The 27,420-nt window shown below is 37.9% G+C and overlaps 1 protein-coding gene across 3 annotated transcripts in view; it reads right to left on the bottom strand.

Moving 5' to 3' along the window:
- Window positions 1-585: 585 nt before the first annotated feature.
- Window positions 586-27,420, bottom strand: part of acot7 (acyl-CoA thioesterase 7) — a 56,622-nt gene continuing 29,787 nt past the window's right edge. For all 3 annotated transcript variants that reach the window (XM_075476428.1, XM_075476426.1, XM_075476427.1), the window contains 3 exons: window positions 18,170-18,286; window positions 11,342-11,520; window positions 586-787 (listed from right to left, as the gene is read on the bottom strand). In XM_075476428.1, the coding sequence (XP_075332543.1) occupies window positions 689-787; window positions 11,342-11,520; window positions 18,170-18,286 (395 nt within the window). In that variant the 3' untranslated portion in view covers window positions 586-688. The remainder of the gene's footprint in view (window positions 788-11,341; window positions 11,521-18,169; window positions 18,287-27,420) is intronic.

Below are 27,420 nucleotides of genomic sequence, written 5' to 3'. Positions count from 1 at the left end.
TGACATGCAGAGGAAGAGCGCGCAGAGGAAGGAGGGGGCAGGGATGTAGGAGAGATGCTAGTTTAGTCAAAACCCCCGAGCACCCCTGATTTCTCTGTGACAGACACAGCGCTGGAAAGATGCCCAAGACGATGACATCATCATCAAACTAACAAGGACACGAGGCAGGAGCCTAAGACTCACTCTGTGATCTTTTATTAATTATTTTTAACTCACTTATTCATCATTTCACTTGCGTGAAGAGTATCACTTTGTACTGACATCACCATAAAGTCTTCATACTCAAAGAGGTTTGGCAGACAAAATAATACTCTTACCTCGACAGACAGTCAGACCACTACTTTGTGCTGACATTTATCAGGAATAGGTTTCATACATAAATAAAATTCTCCCTAAATCAAATTATGTAATCCATTTTTACATATATACTTTACACAATAACACATTGGATACTTTAGTGTGAAGCACTGTAGGAAAAAGTAATCAGAAGTTTAGGTTCAACAGGAGGCTACAATCACAGTGCAGGAGAGAGGGTTTTTCAGACTATAGATATATAAATATACATATATATATATCTATATATAGATATATATATATGTATATATCTATATATATATATAGATATATATATGGTAAGGAGTAAATATAGTAATATTGTTGCAGGTGATAATTTTGCTGAGCTTAAGTGTCACTGTCGCCGCTCCTTTGCTGCGAGTCGCTTCGCTTTATTCTGGAGGTAGCGTGCATTGCCCTCATCGAAACGTCTCTGCTCCTCCTCTCCTTCGATCTGAAGAAAAAAGTCAAAATAGAAAAGATCTGTATTTAGACACATTCGTCATTTGTACATAATGGTGCACAGGAATGTTTCCTCTGCTGTTATTATTCTATCCGCGGGTATGAGGCTGATCTCATTTACAGCACAGTGCTACAGTAACTGCCATTCATCATCTTGGTGAAATACAAGACGCATGATTGAAACTTGGAGAGATCCTTCATTACTTGCAAAGTGTGCAGATGAATTTGTTTGTGCAAAGTTGAATGAAAGAACAAGAAGATTTATGAGACAGTTGCAGGACATCAACGCACCTTGAACAGATGCATAAAACATTGTTCATGACTAAAACTGCGTACACAAAAAGGAAAAAACGTGTACTGTAATCTGTAATGTGTATATATTTTTCTTTTTTATAATCTCTCAATCATCCTAAAACTATAAACATGTGTACAAACCGGATTTCCATAAATTGATGTGGCCTGTCCCTCAGTTAGTCAATTGTATTTAAGAATTTTGTTTGCAACACAACTGGATATGACATAATAATGAAGGCAAAAGTAAAGCGGTAGCAAAGTTTTACCAAACGTAAAACTGGGATACCTACTGAAAAGGAGGGAAAATCTTTATTCAAACAGATTAAAGACTGCTGCATGGAAAAATGTGGCTGTAAGTTCAAAGCAAAGAACCCTGTAGAGGTAAAACAAAAATGGTGGAATGCAAATGAAAGAAGCGTGCATCAACTCACAGAAGGAAAGCATCGGCGCTATGGGAGAAAGATTTGCGACGGATATACAGTTGGAACGTAGTGCAGTACGTTGGCTGTCTTCCAATACAACCTCAGCCTAAAGCAGCATAAGAGCCATCTTGTTCCAGAAAATTTTGAATCATCTTTAAATACTTTCTCTTTTTAATCGTTAGCAACGTCTTCTACAGCCATTAAACACAATGATGATACATAGCGGCAGTTATCCACAACACTTCCAACTAAATATACAGTGAATCTTAATATGTCTTAGTACATTAGAAAAAAGAAAACGAGTATGTATGAAAATACATCAAAAATAAAGATGTGAAATCAAAAAACATCGCCATCCTAATTTTCTGAAGGAAATGTTTTGTTTTGTCTTCAATTCCTTTTTTCTATTTCCACTTCATCGTATCAGGCTTCATTTACTCTAAAACTGTACATACACATGGTCTGAAGGATGTGTGAAGTTAATATGCTGAGAAGGCATATGGATGTTTTTTGTTTGTACACGTTGTGTATGCATCTGGCCCCCAGATGAATTCAAAGGAAAACCCAGCAGAGCTCTTAGATCCAAGGACTCAGGTCAGCTGGTCCAGTCCAGAGTCCAGACTAAACATGGAGAAGCAGCATTTAGCTGTTATGCTGCAAACAAGTGGAACAAACTGCCAGTGGAGATTAAACTTTCACCAAATGTAGACATTTTTAAATCCAGGTTAAAGACATTTCTGTTCTCATCTTTTAACTTATCTAGACTGTTGCTTGTTTTTAAATTCATTTAAATGATTTTATTTGTTTCTCTTTATATTCTTTTATGTATTTTTAATGCTTCTTACACTCCCTGCTGCAATACTTTTATTTTATGTAAAGCACTTTGAACTGTTTGTACATGAAATGTGCTATACAAATAAATTTGATTTGATTTTGATTTGAATTTGAGTAATTCAATAAATAACAGAGAGCAAAATGAATATGTAAGTCAACAGCAGCAAATCATACAAGGAGATCATCATCGCATCGTACACAGGAATTCTGGAACCCCCTCTTGGAATTACACCTGCTAAGAATCACATTTACACATGTTGTTATTCTGTGCAGTACTTTCAAGAGTAAAGCAACAATACACCAATCAATGGCCATGTCAACACTTCATTTCATGGCACTGCCCGCTCTCCCACTACCCCGTATAAGTGCATGCTGTTCTAACAGAGCAGTGTATGTGAGCAGGTACTATGTTTGTCTTGTTGCATATGTACATATAAAACAAAAAATACAAATATAAATATAAATACAATTTATCCAAACCCAGGTGGAGGTCAAAAACAGAGTAGTTGGTCAATTCAAAGCAGCTGCAAACTCAGAGGCAGAGGGTGCAAAGCTGGCATATCCCTAAACTTTATGGACAGAGCAGGGTGGAAATAAGAATGACTAAACATCCTGCCAGGCGTACATGACTCAAATGTGATGTGAATAGGTGCAATGAACACAACACCTGTAGTTGTATAGCTGTAGTATTGGTTTGTTTGCTGTATACCGGTTATATAACAGCCGACATATTGCTGAGCCGGTTATGGCCTTTCCATTCAGCTGAAAGTGATCGATAATTCCAGTTCAGTGACTCTCAGAAAAAGACAGAAACCAAGTTTCAAAACAGTTCGTCATTTTTAAATGTTTAAATGACCAGATATCCAGCTCAGAAATGTCTGTTAACTCCCCTTTTCCAAATTGAATTCTGGAAAACACATATCTGCAGAGACAGATACTGAAAATACTGAATGTTTTATTCCAGCCCAGTCTCGGCAGAAAACATGTAATAAGTACATTTGTCCACTTCTCCAAAATCTAGTCATGGAAATTGTGAATTAAATACAAGGTCTTATCAGAACACCTAAACAAAAACCACAAGGGACTATCCTAAGAAGCACATTCTTAGGATTTAGTCCCTTGACCAACAAATCATTAAAAATCTGTGACCATGCCTGAAAAAAAACAATCCCTCAGAACTAGGCTACTTCAGTGAGACAGTAAGAGCAAAAATCTTCTGTTCAGTAACTGAAAGGCTCTCAGTAGGTTACAAAAAGCCTTTACAAACTATTGAACTTCCATCTGAGGGCTCTTTTCATCTTTTTTTATTTCAAAATGATAAAACACGGGAATGAAAAATTAGTGTCGCTTAAAAAAGAACTGACAACTAATGGGTGACTCAGAATGAGGCTACATAAGTTACTTTCTGTGAACTGGCATTTGTTATATCAAACTGGACTGAAGTGGATCGACCTGGACTAAATTAGCTTTAGTAAGATTGGAATTTGATCAAACTGACTGTATTTAATTAGACTTGGGCTGAACTTGCTCTTTAAAGAGCCCTGAAATAACTTTTGTTGTGAATTGGTCCAATATAAATAAACTGAAATTAACTGAATATAATGGAAAAAACGTGAGACAGATTTAGGTATTTTCATAAGCACAGTAGTAGTCTAGAGATTAACCTTTACTTATATTAATGAGAACAAGTTTTTATGTTATTGTTTCTAGGAAATACTTACTATACATCCCTCCAATGTCCTCTGAACTGGACTCATACATGGCTCAAAGGCTAACCTTTGAACATGGTCTTTGTTACTGGTGTTACTTCATTCATTTTTCTTTTTTGTGTGACGTAAATTCTCATCATAATTTCTGATCATTCATTCTGTTATAACTATATCACTGCATCTTAACATAAAATTTGAGGAAAACACATAGGCTACTTTTTTTAACAAGACTGAGTCCATAGTCACATTAGCATCTTTGAAATAAATCAGAAATCAGTTTTGAAATAGCATTTCTAAATTTCAAATAGAATTTTTGCAAAGATTTCCATGCTAATACATTCAAATAGTAGTAATGAAATGCCTCAATTATGCTGATTTAATGTTTACCATGGTCAAAGGCTTAGCTTAGCATGTTAATAAAGAACAACAAGGCAGATGGGTGTATTGATAATTTTGCAGGCAATCACTCTATGACCCACAGAAGTGAGCAAATTAAATTTTGGACTTAATTACAGAATTGGGAGAGATGTTAAAGAGTTCACTGTAGTGTTTGCAGGACATTCCATACTAAACATTTGGAAATTACATTTCACTTAAACCACAAACAGTGCTCGGGATGGTGGTAGATGAAATATCAGAGGTATGGTGATCATGGTAATCCATCAAATCGTTATTTGGGAGAATAAAAAAAAGTAGATTTGTTGCAATAATGGGGAAAAAACAAAGGTCTCATCGATTTTGCTTGACAAGATTAAATCTCCTTTAAAATCCAAAACATTCTTATGGACATTGTGTCAAGTGGCCAAGAAGAAAAGCTGGGGGCTGTTCGTCAAGTGTGTGCTGGTTGGATTGTTGCATGAAGTACAACAGACCAAACAGCGTGAATGTGGAACCGGGACAAAGCTTGTTTAAGGGATTTGGTCAAACAAGGCCAGCAAAATGCCAGTGGGGTTCCTTTGTGTTGGCACGAGCTGTTATTAGAGTGGGCATGGGGCACTTTCAAATGTCACTGACTCAAAAGTAGCATCAAGCTGTAAGAAAACCAACTACAGACAAATACTAGCCATCTGGACTGGCAAGAGCTTAGATATCAATCTACATATGTTGGTTGTGATGCATTTCATAAAGCAAATCTTTTCCTGAATGGTGAAAAAAAATCCCCATGGATTTATTTGTTTAGTTATGATTAATACATGGGGTCTATAGTGTTTAACCTTTCCACCTTTTTATCCTTCTTCCTCATCCTCTTTCATCTTCTGTTGGTACAGTCTCTGGCAGACTGGTAGAATTGTAAGGTTTCATGAATGTTCCTCGAGCACTATGGCACCAGTAATTTGTTAAAGTTAAAGGTGAATTTAGGAGACTTAAGAGCAGAACAAAACTTAGGGGGTTGTTTCCACCTGCTCGGTTATGGGTTATGCTGGCAAACAGCTTACAGCTACATTACTGCCACCTCATAGGTTGCAATGTGTTATACGCTTTGAAATGTTGATGTGTGTTAAAGGACACATTTTTTAAGAGTATTAGATGTTGTTTTACTGCCCGTTTATCTCGTATTTACGTTTACCCGCTGTTTAACGTTTGCTGTTACATGCATGTGATTCAGAAAGCTAACAAAATTGATATTGGTTTAAGTGGTTTTTTGTAAGTACTTTGCAAGGTTGTCGGTAGACTTAATCATGCATATTCTGATAGTTGCCTTTCTTTATTGCTGCTCCACTGTTGCTATAAACAGCAGCACGTTAGCTTATTCACACAAGAGGGCTGCAATGGCCCGGGATCGGTTCGGCATGACCTGCACTGCAGGTGCAGGCTGTATTGTTTAGAAATCCAGCATGGGCAGAATTTTAAAAAATACTCCTGCATAGGACTCTTCTCTGAACTTAATGTGAAGAAAGCACCAACAAAAATCAGTAGGACTTAACTACTAGGGTATGCAAAAATGCATTTTTCATAATGAGCACTGCTGTATTCTAAGCAAGTAAGTTACATGTCCATAGGTGATCTTCAGAAATAAATTGTCCCACCTTATTCAACAACAAAGGAAATGTTTTGCAGTGATTTTAGCAGTTAATAATTTGCAAGACTAAAACACAACTGGGATTTTCTGTCAGCTATTGTGGGATTTTCTTTTGAAAGCCTCAAATTACAAATAATACTGAAGAAATTCAGAAATACTTGTGCTTTAACTTTGAACCAATACAAGCTGGCTGTGTACAATGATGAGACTTATTGCAAAGCTTCTTAAGCCTTATCCTTCGAACGACTTATCTGGATCTAGTTGACTTTTGGCAGTGAATATTTAAATATTAAAACTCCCATGCATAGTCATGAGTAAAGTATGAAGAAAAACTCATATCAATAATGAACATTCCTCTGCAGTTTCATGGACAGAGGTGCTGTGGGAACAAATAGCATGAAGGTCTCTGTGTGGTGCTTTGGATTTCCACCGAGTCAGAAATACTTGCAACTCTGGCGTGAGAGCACCCGTTAACCCGTTTCTGATTGTTTTGAATGGGAGGCATCTAAAAATAAATGTGCATCACTTCATGTGGACTACAGCAGGTTGCCATGACAACTGGCCTTGTTTTTGTGTCAGGGGAGGCCAGTTGAATCCCTGCCAACGAGGAGGGAGGGCGATGGGAGAAAGGGATGAAGAAAGGGTGAAGAAAAGAGAGTAGAGAAGGGGTGGAAGAAAAGGCTGGAGGACGGAAGGAGGGGTTGTTCTGGGAAGTACACATAGAAGTAGCAATAAAAGATGAAGAAAGAGGTTGAAAAGTTAAAATGAAACCATTCATAAAAAATGGAAAGGACCAACAAAATAAAGGAATAAAGCAAGATATGAAAGGAACCAAATCTACTGTGTATTCACTAGGCATGAATGCACTTACTGATGTGTGCATTTATTTGTTCTGCCTTTGCAAAGGGATTGCTGAATGCATGTAGTTTTGAGCCACAACTACCTTTTGATTCATATCCACACTGGGCTCACCCCAATGTAACCACAATACAGCCTTATTCTACCAGCAGGTAACCAGTTCTGTCTGAATTCCTGCAAAAAAACAACTTTTAGAAACACCAAAAATAGAGTAAAGACATGAACTGGTCAAAGGTGCTTCCATGCATTTTTGATTATTCACACAACGTCCCAACATGCACGTAGATCATTACAGTATTTCAAGGGTAATGCTGGAAAGGCCTTCCCTGACATCCTTCCTGCTCACGCTGTCCTTATGCCCCAATTCAGCATCACTAACAGTATGCTTATATTAGCGTCAATCCATCTACAACCCCATCCACAGTCCCTAGACCCCCGCTGGGCTAAAAAAGGAGAATCTAAAAATAGTAAATGCAGTGAGTTCATTGGAGAAAAAACAAGGAGAAGAGAATGTGGGGAAAAGCACCTGCAGTCAAAAATAGCAGAGGCAGGCCTTTCGATCTGGCTATTTATAGAACACAACTAGGGCAAAATCTGCCACAGTGTCATGAAAATTTTATTACTGAAGGTCTGACATTTGTTTTTAGCTTTCAGGGGTGTTCATATATAAACTGAACAGAACTCACTGAAAGAAAGTTAAGACATTCAGTGGTGATATAAATAAAGGAGCTGGAAAATCTGCGTTTCCCAAGGGTTATAATGAAAATACAATCAATGTTTTGAAAGGGAAATATTTGTCTGGATGTATGCATGGTTTGTGTGGAGAACACACAACCAGAAAGATAAAACAAATACGGAATCTCATTGTGTGTGTCCACTACACATGATTTAATCCTTTCGGCGGGTTTTACCAGACTGTAGGTAATAAATATACACATGATGGTTTCATCTCTGGTAGTAGCTCTTTGGTTCGTGTGATATCAGATAAACCAAAACAAATATCAGACAGAAGCCAGTGTCGTGTGTAGTGGAAGGAGAAAGTTGAGAAACACCGGTAAAAACAGAGCTTTAGAGTGTGAAATATTTAGGTGCCAATCCAAATCAGTTTTAAAACACACAATAGCCAGCCCTGCTCATAAGAGTATCCGTGGAAGTGGAAGAACTGAATAATTTTTTGTTTGTTTGTTTGTTTGTTAAATGTAGCTAGCCAGATGTAGGGTGAAATTAGGCCTTGGAAAAGTGGAACTGAATTTTTGAGTTTTTGTTGCATCTTGACCAAAAATATATATTCTTTTAAAAAACTGTAAACTTCATATTTCTCTTTGTTGTAGAATAGCAAACACATGCCAGTTCATCCCACCAGCTGGCCAGTCATCAGAGCATCATGTGTGTTCACTGTGTGAGAATGGATGAACCAGAAAAATTCTAAGGTTAAAATGCTCTATATAAGTGCCGACCATTTACAAAGCTAACCAGCTGCTGGCTATGAGACACTTTGCGCAACCAACCATGCAGTCAAGCTGACACTGAGGAGGAAAGCTTTTTGTTTTCTGTAAAATCTCCTGGAGAACTTTTGCCAATAAAGAAAAGCATTTATTGCACTTAAGCCAAATGGCTCAGAAAACGTCTGCATTGCTACAGTTTATTGGTCATTCATGCAAATGGACTTTTTGTTTAATTGTTTTTGCAACTTTTCCCATCAGGAACGCAAACAGCTGTTATCATAATACAATCAAAAAAATGTTATTTGGTAAGATTTAGTTTATTATTAAATGTTGGTAGGGGTTCAACGTACAACGAAGAGAGAGGGGTCTTGATTGGTTTTGTTTGTCTGACAGGTAAATTTCTTCATTCTCCATTCATGGCAGTCCCATCTCCCCTTTTTAGGATGAGCTACATAAGAGTGTTTGCAGTCAGTTACATTCACATTTTCATTTACAGTATTGTGTTGAGGATGAATTTTTAAAACCACCACCACCTTTTTGAGCCCCTCCTTCCATATAACAAAGGTGGACATAGGGATGACAATGACTAATCATCACTGCAATTCCCAACTATTAAGACAAAGAGCTCATGTGAAATGGGAAATTGAATGCACAGAGGAGGAGGCAGACAAAGGGAAAACCAAATGAGCGGGTTTTCTGAAATGGAAATTGGGAAAACAACGGGAGCTTTTGAAGGCCAACCACAGGGGACACATATCTGATGCATGACTCTATCCAGTAGGGGCATCAATAAAGAAGTCTGTTTTGAAGGAAGCAAATCATCGTATGTGAGCCTGATTCTGACCCTTCAAGTGTGTCAGGATGTTTATGGTCAAAGGAGGCATTTCAGCACTTTTTGGCATAAAATCATAAACTTAATAAAACTTAATAAACTTAAACAACACATTTCAACCCTTCACACTCATGCACACTGCTAAGCTTGGTTTTTATCCTGCACATTTCTCATCACACGCTGCTTTACTTGAGGGATATGCATTGCTGTTCTTTTAAGTTTTTAAGCTGAGTTATATGGAAACTTGTAGAACATACACTGCATTAAAAAAAATTGTTACTTATTATTTTGGTTTTAAAGAAAAGAGTGGATTTTATGAAAAGAAAAAAAACAGCTTTATTCTTCACTTTCTTAATGTTATCAATATTGGTGCTTGGTTTTGATGCAAATCCCTGGTCGACATACTTAAAATTTAGTGATTAAAATACTTTTCACGATCATAAAGGTTGCTCCACATGTCGCTATATTTGGACTCCTGGAAGACCACAACTGGTTTACTTCCAAGCAGCTAGATATCATAGCCTTCACTTCATTAATAGCTAGACGCCATCTTCTTTTTCACTGGAAGTCAACTAAAGCTCCCTCCAGCTCTCAGTGGCTCAATGATACTATGTCTTTTCTAAAGCTAGAGAAGATCAGATATTCAGTGAAAGGTAAGGTGGCTTCCTTTTTTTTAACTTTTTTTCATTCTCTTCAAACTCTGCCCCCTGATTGATGGACCCCCACTCACTCTCTCCTTCTCTTTCCTGTCTTTTGTCCTCCTTTTTATTTATACTGAGCAGCTTACACACACATGTACATATCACACTTATTATACCTATTCAATTGCAATATATAGATGTCCCTAACTGTTAGTTAAGTAGCCCCCCACAAATGTGTATTGTTCTGGAATTGTAGACGGGAGGAGGTAGACTGTATGCTTTTTTTTTAACTCATCAAGATGCACACTATTTTGACTATCAATATGTTTGTTCAAACTGACACTGTGGTGATACAATGCTCAATGTAAATGTGACATTTATTTCTATTCCAATGTGCCTTACCTCCCAATAAAAATATAAAACAAAAAAAAAAGTTTAGTGATTAACCCTGGTGCTAAATTTTGTCCAAGTGTGCACTTGAGAGAATAATAACCTGCTGCTGGTCTTTCAAATTTCTCTGAAGCAGTCTACTCAGCCATGTCATTGTTGTGAGCTTTTCCTGACTAAAAAGCCCAGCGAACAGTATCATTACTAAATCAAGAAAATGGCTCACATTAGCGCTCAGCCCGAAATACATCATGTTTCCAAAAACAAATCACACAAACAGCCACTCAGTCAAAGTGATCCACTGAAATGCTGCATTTAATGTTTGGAAGATGATTTTTAAGGCTCTTTTCTAAATCCAAACCAAGGAGGAAAATGACATGACATGTCAGAAAAATTGGACAAGTTTTAAACAGATTATCACAGAGACAATTAGGGTGCGCAAACGGCACAAGAACACAACCGAAATGTGCTGAGTTAAACAGACGGCCTGTGTGCATAGTGTTTGCATAATAAACAGGTTTTGGATCGCCATGCACCGCAGAGCCAGAACAAACAGCAGGCGACTCTTTACTGTCTGCCGGTAAAAATGCACTCTTTACAACCTGAGAATACAGTAAGTGCTGAGTCAGACAGACACTGATGTCCAGGGATGTTTTGGAAATAGAAGCATTCAGTCTCAGGGATAATACTCAAATACGGCAAGGAATTTAATGAAGTGAATTAAGAGATGTGCAAAATTCCCAAATAAAAGAGTGCGTCTTTGATGCTGTGCACAAAAATCCCAGATGCTATTGACTGAGGAAATGTTAGTGTCAGAGCAAAAGCAGCCAGAATAAAGCTGAAATCCAGTGTTTAAAAGGTGGTCCCTCAGCTGAGAAGCATGACACATAATAAAAAAGAAATAGATTTTTTTCACCATAAAACTTATGTAAAAAAAAATGAGTACATCATACAAACCAAACAAACTATGACTCATCTCTGTGTGAGGTCTGTGTTAATGTATGATGCCTGTATTGAAAGTTGGGGGGGATGTAAAAACATGTACAGGATCAAGAAGATCCTACTTTGAGGTTTTAATAAATGGAGAGACTGTTTGGGACCAACCTTTAGAGGAGGGACAGGCAGAGGCTTATTGTCCTTGTCCAGGGAGATGAAGGTGAAGAACGCAGAGACAGCACGATATTTCTCTTTCTCCTCCATTGAAGCAGCATCTACCAACACTTCAATTTCTATCGACCTGTTACTGACAAAGGTGAGCCGCCCCGTCACTGTCACCACACAGCCTTGAGAGAAAAGAAAAGGAATATGCACTTAACTGGTTTTCAGTGTTTCTTATATATAAACAAGTACATTATCATAAGAAAATGCTTTATCTTGATTTAAAACCAATTCCCGAGAGCACTTCAACCTTTCCGAATCTTGTTTCTTTTTTATTAAAGCTAATCTGGCCTGGAGCCATCAGTAGAAAAAAAGATTCCCCTGAAATATTTATCATTTGACATGGGTAAATAAAATAAGATTTAAAAGAAAAAAACTGAGGTAGCACTCACATACACCAAGAATGTTGAGGTTTAAAAGTTCTTTTTTGTGAAGTCTTAAGGGTTAACATGTGTTACTGCTTATTCAGACGCATTTGCACAGCTGCAGAGCATTTTCCTTTGTTGCTTTTGATTTCAACCTAAGATGCATCTAATCAATCTAATGTGTTTGAAACATCAAAAATGTGTTCTTTTATCCCTTTGTCACAACAGGGAGGTAAAAAAAAAAAAAAGAACAGTAAACTACTAATACTGGGCATTGCTGATGTGTTTCTTTATTCCCTTTGATGTCCCTGTACTGTATTATTACTGCTGTTGCCATAGAGATGAGAAGGGATGGTGTTATCCCTGCAGTCTGAGACTGATCTGGAGTATATGACTGAGGTCGTATGAAACAGTTCTAAGTGATAAAATATGTGCATGGATTTTTTTTCAGTTTGCAGTGATGGGAGAAGCATTCAGATCCTTTAATAAAGTAAAAAATACTAAAAATAGCGGGAATGTCTACATAAAAAATGCCACTCAAAAGTATGTATATATCAGCAGCTAAATGTAGCTAAAGCCTTCAGGTAAAAACAGTTTGGTCCCTATAACTGATATATCATAATATGATTAAATTATCAATACTGAAGCGTAGGTGTGTAAGTGTCATTAAACTGATTTAGCTTTAGGAGGAGGACCATGTTAAGCAAATGTATAGAATCTGTTTTGAACAGGAACCCCAGATGGGATAATGAAATCCACTATGTTAGGCACAAACATGTTTCTGAACTTTTTCTCTAATCTTTGATTGTAGGTGAGATATTGTCTCATTTGAAATGAAAGGTAAAAATCTCAAAGTCAAAAATATCATTTGGTGAAAATCACAAATGTGGCCCAGACTGAAAAAGACGAGAAAACAACTGGTTGTGTTGTATTTTAGAAGCTTGTTGAACTGGCCGCTGCATAAAAACTAACTCTTTGAATAGCATGATAGAATTACAATATAATAGAAGTACATTATACAATGTATAATGTACTTCACAATAGATGGTACTTCTGTTCGAAGGGTATCAGGACTGAGTTTTTATCTGTGGTTTGTTGGATGTTTACTCTGCCACCTCAGATAGCTATAGGTTGACTTAATTGAAACATGTGGTCAGTTTTGTGGGAATTAATAAACAACATATATTTTGTTTTTGTCAGTTTCTCACACTGATGAAGGTACTGAAGGTATATGAAAATGAGAAAACTACCAACTGCATCTAGAGAAACCAATGAAAAAAAGGAAAATGTCAAAACAAACAAAATGTCAGTCTTATTATAATACAGTGCTCTTATCAATTGTACATACATACATATATATATGTCTATATATGTATGTATTTTAGCAAATTCAGCTGTGACTAAGAACATTACCCCTTTAACGTAGGGACTAAATTCAGGCAGCTTTCTGTGCACTTGAGAAAACATGATGATGACTACCGGTTTAGTGCTACCCTTTTATCTGATGAGATTATACCGACATTACATGGAAGAGACTTTAGTAGTGACAACACAGCGGTTAAAAAAAACACACTGAAGTTCTGAGTGATGAACTATAAATGGATTATTTAGTGCAATGACGGTATATCAGGATGAGGTATGACAAGAAGACAAGCCAATATATTAAAGCCATTTATCTTTTTACTTGTCGTCTGCCCCTATAAGTGTTTTAACGTGTCACCATCTGGAGCGAGTCCACTCTCATTCAGATAAAATGTCTCTGGCACAGATGAATGACGCTCAGCAAAGAGTCTCTTTTTCAAAGTCTACTCCGCTAAGTGACATTACACAAAAATGAGCCTTGCAAATGGGCGATTTTTAAAAGATCCTCATGATTAATAATGGATTCAAGCAGAAAGTACATCCTGTAGAACGTTTGTTGCACTGAATGTCAGCGAACACGCAAAACTGATACAGCAAATCTACTGTTAGCAAAGTGCTTAGTCCATGTTCAGGATTCATGAGGTATGCACTAAGCACTAAGTACTGAACAGATTAAAGACCTTTGCCACAGAGCACATTAGTTTGGGTGTTTGTCATTCTTTTTAATGGCTAATACACAACAGTAATAATTTACCACGAGAATTAAAATGATTGAAGCTCCATTACTTTTCCTTCTAAACATGGTCAAAGCCAAGTCTTTCCATCTTTGAAATGTCAGGATTTTGCAAACCATTCTTGATCCGGGAAATTAAATAAAATAACAAGAAAAGCATTTTGAGTATTCATGATGGAACACTGTTCTCTTACTTTCGCTCTCACCTCTCTCTCGCTGAAATGTCCTTTCATCCAACATTCAGCTTTTGAAGTTTTATGCCTTTTTTCTCATTATTTGCACCTGGCTGTTTTGCTGCAATGGATCATGAAGAGTAGCACTGCCTGAACTCTCACATAGTACATCAATGGCTAGCATCAAACAGCTGTACTGTATATTCTCACTGTCAAATAATACCCATTATTTTTCAATATAACATTACAGTTACTTTATTTTTTGCAAAGTTTGGGGGCAGAGGGGAGATGTGATGGTTTCGCTGTCACATAGCATGGGACAACAACAAAATAAGTGCTGTAGACAACATAATAAAACTTATACAGATGAGGTGTTTGACAAAATACAACCGAAAGTCACATTCATAAGAAAAAGTAAAACTAAGACAAATTAGTTCAATCCAAAGTAATTGATCTAATGTGTTATGTAACCTCTGTACTACTGCTTAGTCCAGTTGTTGGCATCTAGATACAGGGTAATGTATGAAACACAGAGAGTTACAGAACACTTCTTCTTGTTCTTAATTTTGTGTTGATAACTGATCCAACTGAATCTCTGTGCTTTAATCTAAAAGGCCATGTTTCTCTGCACATTTGAAACTTTCCATTAATTTACATGAATCAAACACGAGAAAAATCTGGCTCAGATCAATAAATCCATCCACAGGATCTTTCTTTACCCATCTGGCACAGCATGTCAGATAAAAATGTTATTCTGGTTTTAAGTTAATCCCTGGGATCGCTGTGTTCTGTTTTGCAATTTCAGTCCGAGTAATTTGAAACTTTTAATACTTTATTTTTCTATTGTTTTGGACCTTTGAGTCTTCTCTCTGCTGCGCTCTAAAAAAATATTTTTGTGCTGCTCACAACAACATGACTGATATTCCGTGCACTCAGGAAAGTGGAGTGTTCAGGCTAGACACAGCAGGACCTCCAAAACCCATAAACAGTCTGAGCCAGTCTGTTTAATGTTCTGGGTTTCAACTTCCACATGAGTGTGTTGAATGTTCCTTTTGTCTGTTTGTCTTTAAACAGCTTTGAAAGGTCATATGGATTTGTTAAACATCCTTGTATCCTACACTGTTTACCATAAAGTATCAATGGAGACTTAAAAGGAAAATTTCAACCTCTGGTATTTTTCCACTGTCAGGTATCATCAGTCTGAGCTCAGCTGCCAGATAAAAAAAAAGTTGGCATGTCCGCAAACCACAGATTCTTATCTCAATGTTCCTGAGGTGCTCAGAGTTACTCTCAGCTCTTCACATACCTACATTTTGTCAGCATCCCTTAAGTTGTAACGGTCTCATTGAAATGTAAATGTGACCATTTGCACATTTGTTTCCGATGTGCAGGACTGGGAAAAAGCATTTTAGAGTTTGGTGACATATTACCTGAAATAGACCTGTTGTGATGACAAAAAATAGCCTCATAGCAACCGAAAATTAACATAAAATCACAATGTTATCCTACAGAAATGAAACTGCAGTGTTAAACATTTTTCCATCCATCCATCCATCCATTTTCTATACCCGCTTAATCCGTCGGTCGGGTCGCGGGGGGGGCTGGAGCCTATCCCAGCAGTCTGTTTAACAATTTTCTCTTACAGAAAAAGACAAGTCCACCATTAAACCTGCAACTTATTGCGTTCGCAATGCTTCCAAATGACCTGTTGTGTAACTCTTACAGATACAGAAACTTATCTGTTAGTTTTAACTGGGTTGCCTGGCTCCAATTCATCACCTCTCAAGTGGTTACAGTTTAATATTGTGAATAACTGAGCTTCTGTTGTCCAGATTTTTCTCTTTTATCTAAAAAGAGTAGAAGCATTACATTCGTTCAGTAGCTCATATTTATTAGTATAAGACTGACAGACCTCTGAGATGCTCTGAAAATAATTTGACAGCAAAAAAAAGACTAAGACAAAAGTCAGACATAGTTATTGCAGCCCACACTAATGGAACAACTAACCACAGTATGCAATTTTTTTGGATTCATATGAAGCACTCTATTTGGTCTAATTGCATCTGCCGGGCTTTTAAAGATCAGTGGAGAAACATGGTCTTTAATTGTGGGCGACTAAAACTCAAAAAAACAAGCTGGTCCTTTCAAATGCTTTACTTTTACTTAGGCTTACTTGTATGTATTGTTGGCTTAATGAAGTAGAAAAAACACCTGAGAGAAAAAAAAATTTAATAAATCCAGAGATGCAGACCAAGCAGTGGCTTCTTTGGGGAGTGTTTTGTTGTTTGACACTTGACCATTATTTTCCCTAACTCACCTCTTGAGTTTTTGTCATATTGTCTTAAGCAAAATAGGAAATCTACTGGTGACATAACACCTAAGCCACAGTGGGAGCCAGGGGAAATCATGTCAGCACGACATAAACTCAGAAGACAGATTGGAGCAGCAACTGGAGCAACTAGGACCAGATGAAAGATGTGGACATGGATCTCAATCTATGCTGTTCTTTTTTTCGGTTCCCTCTTTTTTTAAATACATTTTTAGATGAATTTGTTTCCCTTTATTTAGTCAGGAGCAGTGAAGACAGACAATAAATGTGTGAGAGGAAGCAGGGGAGTGGCACATTGAAAAAGTCTGATCAGCTGGGAATCAAAGCAGAAACTAAAAGCTTACGGTTTCTAAGTCAATATATTGCTCACTTGGTTAATGGATCGCCCAATTTGAAATGTTTTAAACATCTCCTCTCTCACATCCTGCTTCCCTTTTAATGCTCAGACCTCGTTAGAAAAACACAAGAAGTGAGTGGTTCGTCCAGCTTTAATAAAGTCGGCTGTATTTGCAAATAAAGGCACTGTAAATGCAGAGCTGTTAGAAGTGACCTGGCACAGTCGTGCTGAGCTGTGACATTTTCTTACCACTTCATTTTCCAACAATGAGTAGTGATGTAGCTGGTCTATTGTTAACATCTTATCCTGAGGTAATCATAGCATCTGAATATAAGCATGGATGTCTGGATTACATTATGTTCAGCACAGGAACAGATATCAGAGACTGAGCCAAGAGCAACGAGCACAAATCACTTTGAATAGATTGCTTTAAGCAACCTTCAACATATTCAGATTTCGTTAAATGCCTAAGACTTTGTTGTCCCCAATCTCCCTGCAAAATGCTATTGGCTCTGTAAATGTTTTATTAATCATAATGTTTACCTTCGCACACAAGTCATATTCTTTTAAGCTTTAAACAATCTTTATGCTCAGTGTTGCTTTTGTTGGACAGCTGACCCCAAAGATACAAACATAAGTACAACATAGGGTTCAACATGCAGAATAGATCAGTAGCAAGAACTGAACCATGGAGACTGTATGGCATGACAGCCATCATTAACCACATGACATGACTCTAGGGGGAGGGGCTACTCTAAGAAAAGCTTAGTCATTTTGATAAAAACCAAAGTACTCCACTAGGTGGCAGTGATTTAAAAATGCCAACAATGTAAAGATAATTATTACAATAAAAGAAGAACACCATGCTTAGTTCTAAAAGCTATTTTTTGCTCCAGTTTCATGACACAAAAAAAAAGCATATGGGTACATTAGAAGTCAGTGTGCGATGAACTCTTCGATTTGCTTCTACAGTAACTGCCCTTAAAACTCTTTGGATCAGCTGTGTTGTCCAAACAGTGCCGGCAATAAAACCTTTAATAGTATTCAACAATTATTCAACTTTCTTAATGGGAGAGCAACATAAAACTTCACCACTCTCACAGGGCTAATTTCCTCTCCATTAAGATGTCTAAGGCTAAGTGGATAGTGGTGTTTTCTTCAATAAAATTTAGAATAAAGAGGCTGACAAATTTCTTATTTTGAAATGTTGATCCCACACGCTGAGAGGTGTTGAAGCAAATACAGAACAGACGGACAGAGTTTGGTAAAGAGCTATGCTCAATAAGGATGTGTTTTCCAGATACCGGTCTCATAAGCTGCTCAGTCATGCAGTCAAAAGCAAACTTCATGCAATTCCTGTAGCTTCATGTAGCCTCATACCAATGTGTGTTTGGGTGACTCACATCTTTCAGACCCATTGGCACGTGTATGTAACAGTGACTTAAAGCCCAGTGCATTTTCTCTGTCAACCTCACCTTTCTTGACCTTACGATGGAAGTTAATGGCATCCACAGAAGCAGTGACGATATTAGTGTTGCAGTGCCGAGCTGCCACAATGCCTGCGACCTCATCCATCAGCTTCATGATGGTACCTGTGTCAGACAAATGCACAGTTTTACTTAAGGAATACAATAAAGCCAAGCAGAAGATTTTCTTTTTTACAAAACTATGCCTTGATGTTTTTTTTATTTTTTTTATTTCAATATAGTTCCCTTGATTAATGTCTTTCACTAATGACTGCTGAACTAGCTCAGAGAGGCAGACATTCACTAAATCTGAGGAACAGTTTCAATCATTTCTAGACTACTATAATTCACTCTACTCTTATCAGAACGATCTAATAATGTCCTTCATTAGTGATACAAACTGCTACTGAGAGGACTAACTTTGACCCTTTGGATAGACGTAACTACTGTGATATCAGCTTTTGGTTTTTTGACTGCTGTTTTGAAGCCTTGATTTCAACATTTAGAGGTCACCATGTTGGATTTTGCAGCCAGAACAGACATTGTTACATCATGCACACGTTGCAGGTAATTCATCAATCACTCAAAGCAACCCACAATAATGCATTACTTAATGTGATAATATGATCAAAATGCCCTGCACAGTTGTCATGATGGGATAGCTTAGCGATGGAGACCAAAAGTATTTTAGGAACAGGCTGTAAACATGCTTATTTCTGCTCTAAATTTGGGCGCTGTAACACAGGAATGGATACGGACCGACTCACTTTTGGAGCCCCTCAAGTGTTTGCTCAAGGAATTTTATGTTTTTCAGCACTTGATGTTGTCATCTGGAAAGTGTGCACTAATTCATTTTGTTAAAGATGATGCTGTGATTAAGTAGAAAACTGTATTTTGCTGACCACTTCCAAGATAAAGGATGAACCAACACAAACTGCTGTTTATTTGGGATCTCATCCAGGGAAGACTCCAAACAGCAAATTTTGGGACTCTGCACTCCTGTCATTACCATTTAGACTTCATACTCACTCTCTTCAAATTCAAACAAGCCTTTTAGGGTTAATGTAATCTTTAAATACATTATTTAAAAGACGCTATTTCAAAAAGATGAGATGAGCATGTAGAAATTAAGGAATTTCCTGATGCAATTAGAAAACTATCAACAATACATTATGAGTGAGTCTGCTTGCCATTTCCTCTACATTAGCTTCTTATTCTCTCACATTAGCCCAATGCACATCATCTGACTGCCAACATGAAATGTTTCAATAGACTTTAAGCCGTCTGATTCTCCTCTGATTCTCCACCTGTCTAAACTACAACCTGTTGGTTGACTATAAACAACATCTTGTAAATATATTCTTGCAGAATAGTCTGGACCTATCTCACCATCAACTGCATAAATCTTTATGTTTAAATATGTAAAATCAAATATATTTACATCTTTCTTGCAAACTCTGCATGCACGTGATGACATTTTTTGATACATCTTCAAAAAAGATTCTGAGGAGGAGGAACCATTTTCCAGACAAGCAGCAGAAATTTCTGACTTCTGTTCAAAACACGGTTAACGACATGATCGTCAGTAAAATGGTGCACTCTTGTTACACTTCAAACACTTATAGATTTAGCAAATAAAATATTAGGTGTTGATTAGCAGGGCTTAATGAATGCTCCTGGGGTTAAGCCACTGCCACAGCAATTGATGCTCAAAGTAACATTCAAAGTATTGCTTTTTTTCTTGTCAATTATTAAACGTGAACTTCAAAATGCCAGTGCATAGGAAAATATTTAGTAAATCATCAATATTATTCATGTGTCAACATCAGACAAGGACATTTCATTCTTGTGTACAGCTTTTATCTATCATTTCCTGCACTGACTCTGGGACAGAGACATTTGATCAGATTGTTATACAAAGGAAATACAAAGTTTACAGAACACTTTCTCACATGGAAAACTTGCGAATAATCTGAACTCGTTTGTTTTTTAACCAAGGCTTAAAATCAATTAGTTCTCTAATGGAACAAAGCTCAGAAAGTGGAGACAGAGGAATTCTACATCAGTGCCACACACAGCCTCAGACACTGATGTCATGTGTAAAGGAAACAGTTTGCTGATTTCTCCCAAAAAGTGGGACATCTTGTATGGAGTGGGTGGGATGGAGATGAGAAAAACAAGTGGATGACATCTGCTTCTCATCTTAAAGACGGTCTGTGAGCATGTGTGATGAATGTGTTTGTGAATGTATGCTCATTTAAAGATAGTCAGACTACATACTGCAGTTGCCCCAGTCGTTTCCCTATGAGTATTATGTATTTCTCATGTTACAGAAAAACAATAACTGTGCTTGCTGGAGGCTGATTTTGCTCCCAAAGGTTCGTACCATCTGCACTGTGTGGCGTTATTTAAGACAGCCAAATGTGTGGGAGTACAAACAGAATGTGCTGCTTGCTCCCAAATGCAGCATTCACTGTAAAAGTAGGCGCACGAAGTTGATTAAGAATTAAACATGGAATTACTTTGACAAACTGTTGGAGCATCACTTTCATTTTATTCTGTTGATGATATAGACAAGTGCATTCTGATATTTATCTACCATGAGGCACACAGTGAACTTATTTGTGTACTTCCGACCAGATATTTCAAAGTAGAAAAGAGCTTGAATGATGAATTAAGCTCTTACTGTGATGTGTGAACAGGTAGTTAAACTCAGGTCACGCAGTATGAATGGGATCTTTTGCTCCCTCACATAAATACGCCATCATCTTTGACTCAGAGAAAAAAACCCACTGATTGGTGGGGCATATTTGAGGCATATTCTCCAAGTGAGGCTAATGATCGGCCCACAGCTCACAATGGTGACAACACCGTGTCAGGCTTAAGCTTTGTGTGGGCAAAAGAATATAGCACTTCCTTATTTAAGCTGCTGCAAGACATTTTCCAAAACCAATCTCTTTTTTTTTTACATCTTTGCTAGGTCGTGAAAATTGATGGGATCTCACATAAGATTGAAAATTTCCCCAGGGTGCAAAGAACAGCTAGCTGTTGCTATTCAAAAGCTGCAGTGGTCATGTCTGGGCTTGAAACACTTAATGGAGATGGATCGCGACCTCAATGAAATTATGAAATTGAATGAAAACACTGCATTAAAGTTAGAAATCTTTCAACCATAGTTTGAATGAATGCTTTGACACTGCAATTGCCCAACCATTATATGGTTAACTTAAACGAATATTGATAGGTGCTATAATAAAGTCCGTTAGTATACCTAAAAAAGGCTATTCTCAATACAAAGATCATTGACAAAGTACAAACCAACATAATGTGTCTTTGGAAGGCATTAAGCCACCATGTGCCACCAGAACAGTTTCTCAGATCCACTTGCCGTATTCAGAATGACAATATTTTTGTCTTTTTTGTCTTTTGTCTATATTCTTCTTTTTCACTGCTTTTGATTCTGTGCTATTTTTTTTCCAGATTTTCTCAATAAAGGTCCAATTTGGGCATCCACAAGTTTGAAGTGCTATATTGATGGCGGTTGTGTTGATTTCCTTTTCCCTTTATGGTGAGGGTATTTGTTTAGGCTTCTGTCCTTCTTACTTTACAGTAAAGTCCAAAAAGGCAGCTTGCTATCTTTTGCATCCTTGGGTTAGGATTTAAGATTGATGTATTTATGTATTAGAAACACCAAGCCAAGTTCAGTGTACGTTCAGTACACTGCTTTCCACTTCTTTCAGATAACGAGATGACACTGGAGAACAAATGACCCATCTAAGCTTCTGTCTTAAACAACAGTAATCATATTTAAAATGGGTTGGTGGAGAGGCAAAGGTCCAACATGACACTGAGGTATGAATGTCCAAACAACAGTTTATAATCCTGGAGGCAATTCCCGGTTTCTGTGCCCCATGCACAAGGTCTGTGTCGTGTAAATTTACTGATCCTAACTAGTCAGCAGGGGTCCACAGAGGCCTTCTGCGGCCAAAATATTTGCTACCACACAGGCTAAACATGCCAACTATGTGCATGGATCAATCTTCATTCAGAACAAGAAGAAAAAAACTAGCAGACTTTGAAGAAAAGGAAAAGAAGAACAACTGGGACACTTGTTTTGATGAGAGACTTTTGAGGAGAATTGCTGCAATCCACATCTCTACACTGTACAGTAGATTGAACATATGACCATATTCATGAGAAGCTTCAGCATAGCTAACCAAGAAGGTGGAATTAACAGGACTATATGCACATCTCCAAAGTCTCCAATTGATTTGCACATGTGTTGCAGAAACCATATATCCAACCATAAAAGTGAAGAAACCTTTTGAATGAGGGGTGAAATGTCTTTAAGAACCAAGAAAACAAGTCCAATTCCTTCTATTCAAACACTCCAGATCATAGTTGTTACTATTTCTTAAAAGATTGCGACTGACATTGCTGCCATAATGAAGTCAAATGGCATGTGCTGTATTGGATCTTAAAGACATCGAGCTTTTATTTTTGTTTTGGTCCATATTTGTCTGACAGTAATTATGAGATTGTGTTGGATACAAAATCAACTTGAAAAGAAAACCTTTGACCAAAATGGCAAACCAAAGCAGGGGAAGGACTTCATTGTCCTGGAGGACCATAGATCCTTGTCTTTGTTAATCACTTTCATCAGAGGAACAAATGATGCAAAAAGCAGCCTCCTCATACGGTCACTGTAGAAGGTTGAAGTGATCCTCAATGTGAGACTGCAAATGAGGACAGGCTAGGCCAAGACAGCCCTGGGCCAGATGTTACACATTCAAGGGATGACATGGCACTCTATGACTATCCCTTTGCCGTAGGGTGGGAACACAAAAGGCAGGGAGGAGGGGAGGGGTGGTGTGCAAAGAGGAAAGACAGCTCACTCCAAATGGGGAAAAAGAGCAATTAGCAACCAAGTCCCTAGTGCAGCCCAGTTTGCCATTGGGCAGAAAACCTCTGTGATTAGAAGTCTTGTGACAATTTCCCAAAATCACAATGCTGTTCATTGGTAACAGGCATGAGAACAATGAAGGAAGTCTTTCAGGCAGCTCTTGTCATCCATCAACTATGTATACTGACTTCAAGGCCTTTTAATCAATACCAGATAATTTACAGTGCAAACTACTGTATATGAGGTACTGACTATTGAAAGCCATACTGAGGGATACTGACAGCAAAGAATGAGTGACTTCAGTCTCTCTCATATGTTTTCTCGCCACTTCCCTCTTTCTCCTTTTCTTACCTTCTGCCTACCAATTTTCTATCTCTTCCTGTCCTGCTCCTCGCCTCCCAAACAAATGCTTTAATTATGGTTTAAGTATCAAATGGCTCAAACTGCCTCCTAATGAGCTGTTACTATGGACACCTCTTCTGTTAACATTCCTGCCAGGCACCAAACCAACCCACATTCTCTTAGAAATTCCCATTCCCCAGCTGCTTTTTTTGTTGTTGTTGGTTGTTTGTTTTGCTAACAATTTGCCCTTTAAGGTAAGCTGTATTGAGCAATAGGCTGTTCTGCAACAAATGTGCAACAAGTGTCTTTAACTTCTGCAAATTGCGTGCACTGCTATGATTACAGTTTTATTAACTGAAAACATCATGCACACCACAATCCTGGGAAAATCATAATGATACAAATTCTGCAATGGAAATTCTGTCAGATAAAAGCATGTTCCCCCAGCTGTGATGGTAAAGGTCATCTGCTTCTACACATCACTTCCAAATATATGACATAGTTGTTTATCCCACCTCTAAATAAAAAAACAAAAAACAACAGAACCATTTTGTGTTAGGCTAGACTCATTTGCTAGATTAGCCAAAGGAAACAGGACATGTCCCCAACACTTTTCAAAAGCCTAATTGTGTCCCTTCTAAAGCATCATCTTACCATGCAACTTCTAAAATTCATATCAGAGAAGATTTGTCTTAACAGAAAAAAATACATAATCATCTAAGTCACCTTTAATTACTATTTTCTGACAGCAACAGACCATTTGGACTTTTTCCCACTGTTTCACCCTTCAAGATGCAGGCTGCCATGCCCTGTGATTGGTAGAGGCTTTAGGTGCTGTATGTTTCTCTTTTCATAGCAGCAAAAATGACCAGTACCTGCTGAACATATTTCCCCTGGGGATAAAGCCTTGATATCAAGCATCAAGGCTGAAAAGTTGTGTTTCACTGCCCTCTCTGGCTGAATATGTTCTGATCAGAGAAGGACCTTTGCACTTGTAACCACACCCAACACTTGTGTCACTGTATACTGACGCAACCCGAATACTGTTATACTACACCACACCCTACACTAACAAGTCATTATATAATGTATCATTTCAGATAATTAATTATAAAAGTGATGCAGACTGTTGGCTACTAATGCACATTTACAGCAGAGGGTAGAGCAGATGTGTTGGTATGAATAATAATATCTATGTCAATAAACTGTAAGTATCATTCACCTCCAGCTGAACCCCTGCAGCATGAAAAAAATACGAATGCAAAATACAAAACAAATGCGAGATGCATGCATGCACAAATGCATTTCAGAAAAACAAAGGTCCTTGCAACTTCTACACTATCTTTTTTATTTTTGTAAACACAAGCCACAATTTGAGAAATGTGGATAGTCTTCACTTGGATGTCCCAGTCTTTAAAGTCTTGAAAAAGTGCCACCCAAGAATTTTATTTTATTTTTTTACAGGAGGTTTTGGAGACAGTGGGAGCAAAACACACACATACACGCAAAGGTCGATCACATAAGCCCCAGTAGACTGTATGTCTCCTAAATTCTTCTTTGTCAGCCACTGACATGTTTATATACTCACCGAGTATAGATCACAGATAAGAGCAGTGGATAAATATTATACAGCCACAAGATGTTCTGTGCTTATTCCCCGGCCCATCAAACAGTGGCACAAAAACACGCTGTCACACACTAGTCAATATTTTCTCATGATAAAACTTTCCAAAAGAAAACTACAAATGACGTGTACTTGGTTGGTTTTTCTCTTTTTCGTGGGTGGGGTATTTGTTCTTAATGAGGCTATCCTCCAGCTGTGACAATCAACTGCAGTTCCCATGGACACAGGTGGTAGCATCTTCACAACACAAAGGGAGGAGGGGGGTGAGTGAGAGAAGAGAGCGTGAGATAATGAGGAGAGGCGGGTAAGAATGTTAAGAATAAGCAACACAGAAACGTGCAAAGCAGCTAAGGTGCCATTTATACTAATCTGTTTCTATATCGTTTCTATCGCGGATGCACTGTCCATTTACATTAAAATACTGGAATACGACTTCATAGGTGGAAGGATTCAAAGACGCCGGAGCCCACGTAAGCATTCGCATACGATGCTGATTTTAGCAGTTGTAAACGGGGAGAAACGAGGATCCGCAGTGCTGAGCTCTAGCTACTGCGGACGTACTCCTCCCTGATTCGCTAGGCTGGTATCGTTGGTCATGTGACTTGAGAGCAGGGAAACTAAAAACAAACAGGCGTGCTTCACTTCATTTACACACTTCCTTTCTATTCGTGTCATCGAGAAGAATATGGAAATCATGGACAACCACGATCAGCATGGGAGCCTGCTCCATGTCCTACTGCTGGTAGTACGCTGTGCACAACAATAGGTGGCAAGGAGGCGCCAGATTCAACAAGCTTTTATGATGAGAACCCAGCCACTGCAGCAACGCAAGCCGTACATGGAGCGCCGCTTTTGGGTTAGACCGGGAAGAAGCAGCGCATGGTGGGACAATTTCGTGGACCAAGTTGTTGTCACCGAAGAATAAATAATAAAGAATAAATAATAAAGCATAATAAATAATAAAGCAAGGGCGATCATGTGATGTGATGGCTGATTAGTCATGTGACTAGTGAATCAGCCGATCCCCGTTTGTGTGTAAATGTAAATAGTTTGCAAGACGCCGACACGAAGAAATGGTGAAATGAATTAATGTAAACAGAGCCTAAGAGAGTTGAGTGAGGCGGGTTTGAGGTGAAGTCCTCTGATATTTACAACTTTTTGTTTGGCATGTTGGAGACTTCCATGAAATAACCACATGTCCACCATTTCAGCAGTAGCTGTATCAGCTTTGGCCTTTCAAAATCTGGTGCAAATATTTAGCATTTCCATCAGGAAATCCTTCGAAGCAGAGAGCAAACAACCTTTTTCTGCTACTGCAGAACAGTCCATGCACATTCAATCAACCGACAATTGCTGACCACACAAGAAATCTATACCCCACAAGCATCAACACAGTTATTCAATTTACTGGTGGTATGCAATCATGCATATAGTTCTGGGTTTGTGTGATTAATTTTGAGATCTCTGTCCCTGATCCTCCTGCTGAGATAAACCAATGAGCCAAGGGCACCTTCCATGATTTCCAACTCAGTCTGACTCAAATCAGCTCAGGCCCCAAAAATGCAGCAAACGTTTTGCTTACTGACAATTGCAGTCTGCAGTCTTTCACAGGGAGGCCTTTTTTCATGCAGAAACCTTGTTAATGGTCAGTTGAAAAACAACCTTATCAGCTGTGAAATATTCCTTCATCCTCTGGCTATAACACAGTTCTTAAAGTTAGCTATTATTAAACCATTGCTTAAAAAGCCCACTCTTGATACTGATGTTTTTGCCAATTACAAACCAATATGTTTTTTCATCTCTAAAATTCTTGAAAAAAATGTTCTAAATGAATTACTCGCCCTTTGAAAGAATAAAGGTTTGTATGAAGAGTTTCAGTCTGGACATAGAAGACACCATAGTTCTAAGTAAAGCTACAAATGACGTTCTTAGTGCAATTAACAATGGTTCTGTTTCTGTACTGATACTGTCAGAACTCAGTGCCGCATTTGATTCCACTGAACATAACTTCTGATTACAAAGACTTGAACACACCATCAAGGTATTGCTTTATTTAAGTCATAAATAAAACAATACCTTCCTTTTTTTTCCATTTAAATGGTGTGTCCTCTACTAATAACATACTTAGTCACGGTGTTCCACAGGGTCCTGGACTTAAACTAATTCTGTTCTCCCTCCATATGATTCCTCTCGGAAATATCATCAGGAAACATTATACACACAGGTGTAATGATGACACCTAGCTCTATTCTTCTATGAAACCAGAAAGAATAAAGTTCAGTTTCTAAAGTTACAGACAGATTTACTGCAATGTTCTAATTTTTAACTCTTATATCTGACTGGTCTCGAGTGGCCTTCTTTAATTTGCGGAACAATTAAAAAAAAAAAAAT

This window comes from Odontesthes bonariensis, chromosome 10 (assembly GCF_027942865.1).
Source record: "Odontesthes bonariensis isolate fOdoBon6 chromosome 10, fOdoBon6.hap1, whole genome shotgun sequence".
In the NCBI taxonomy this organism is placed as follows: domain Eukaryota; kingdom Metazoa; phylum Chordata; class Actinopteri; order Atheriniformes; family Atherinopsidae; genus Odontesthes; species Odontesthes bonariensis.
This window is presented reverse-complemented; position numbering and strand designations above follow the sequence as displayed.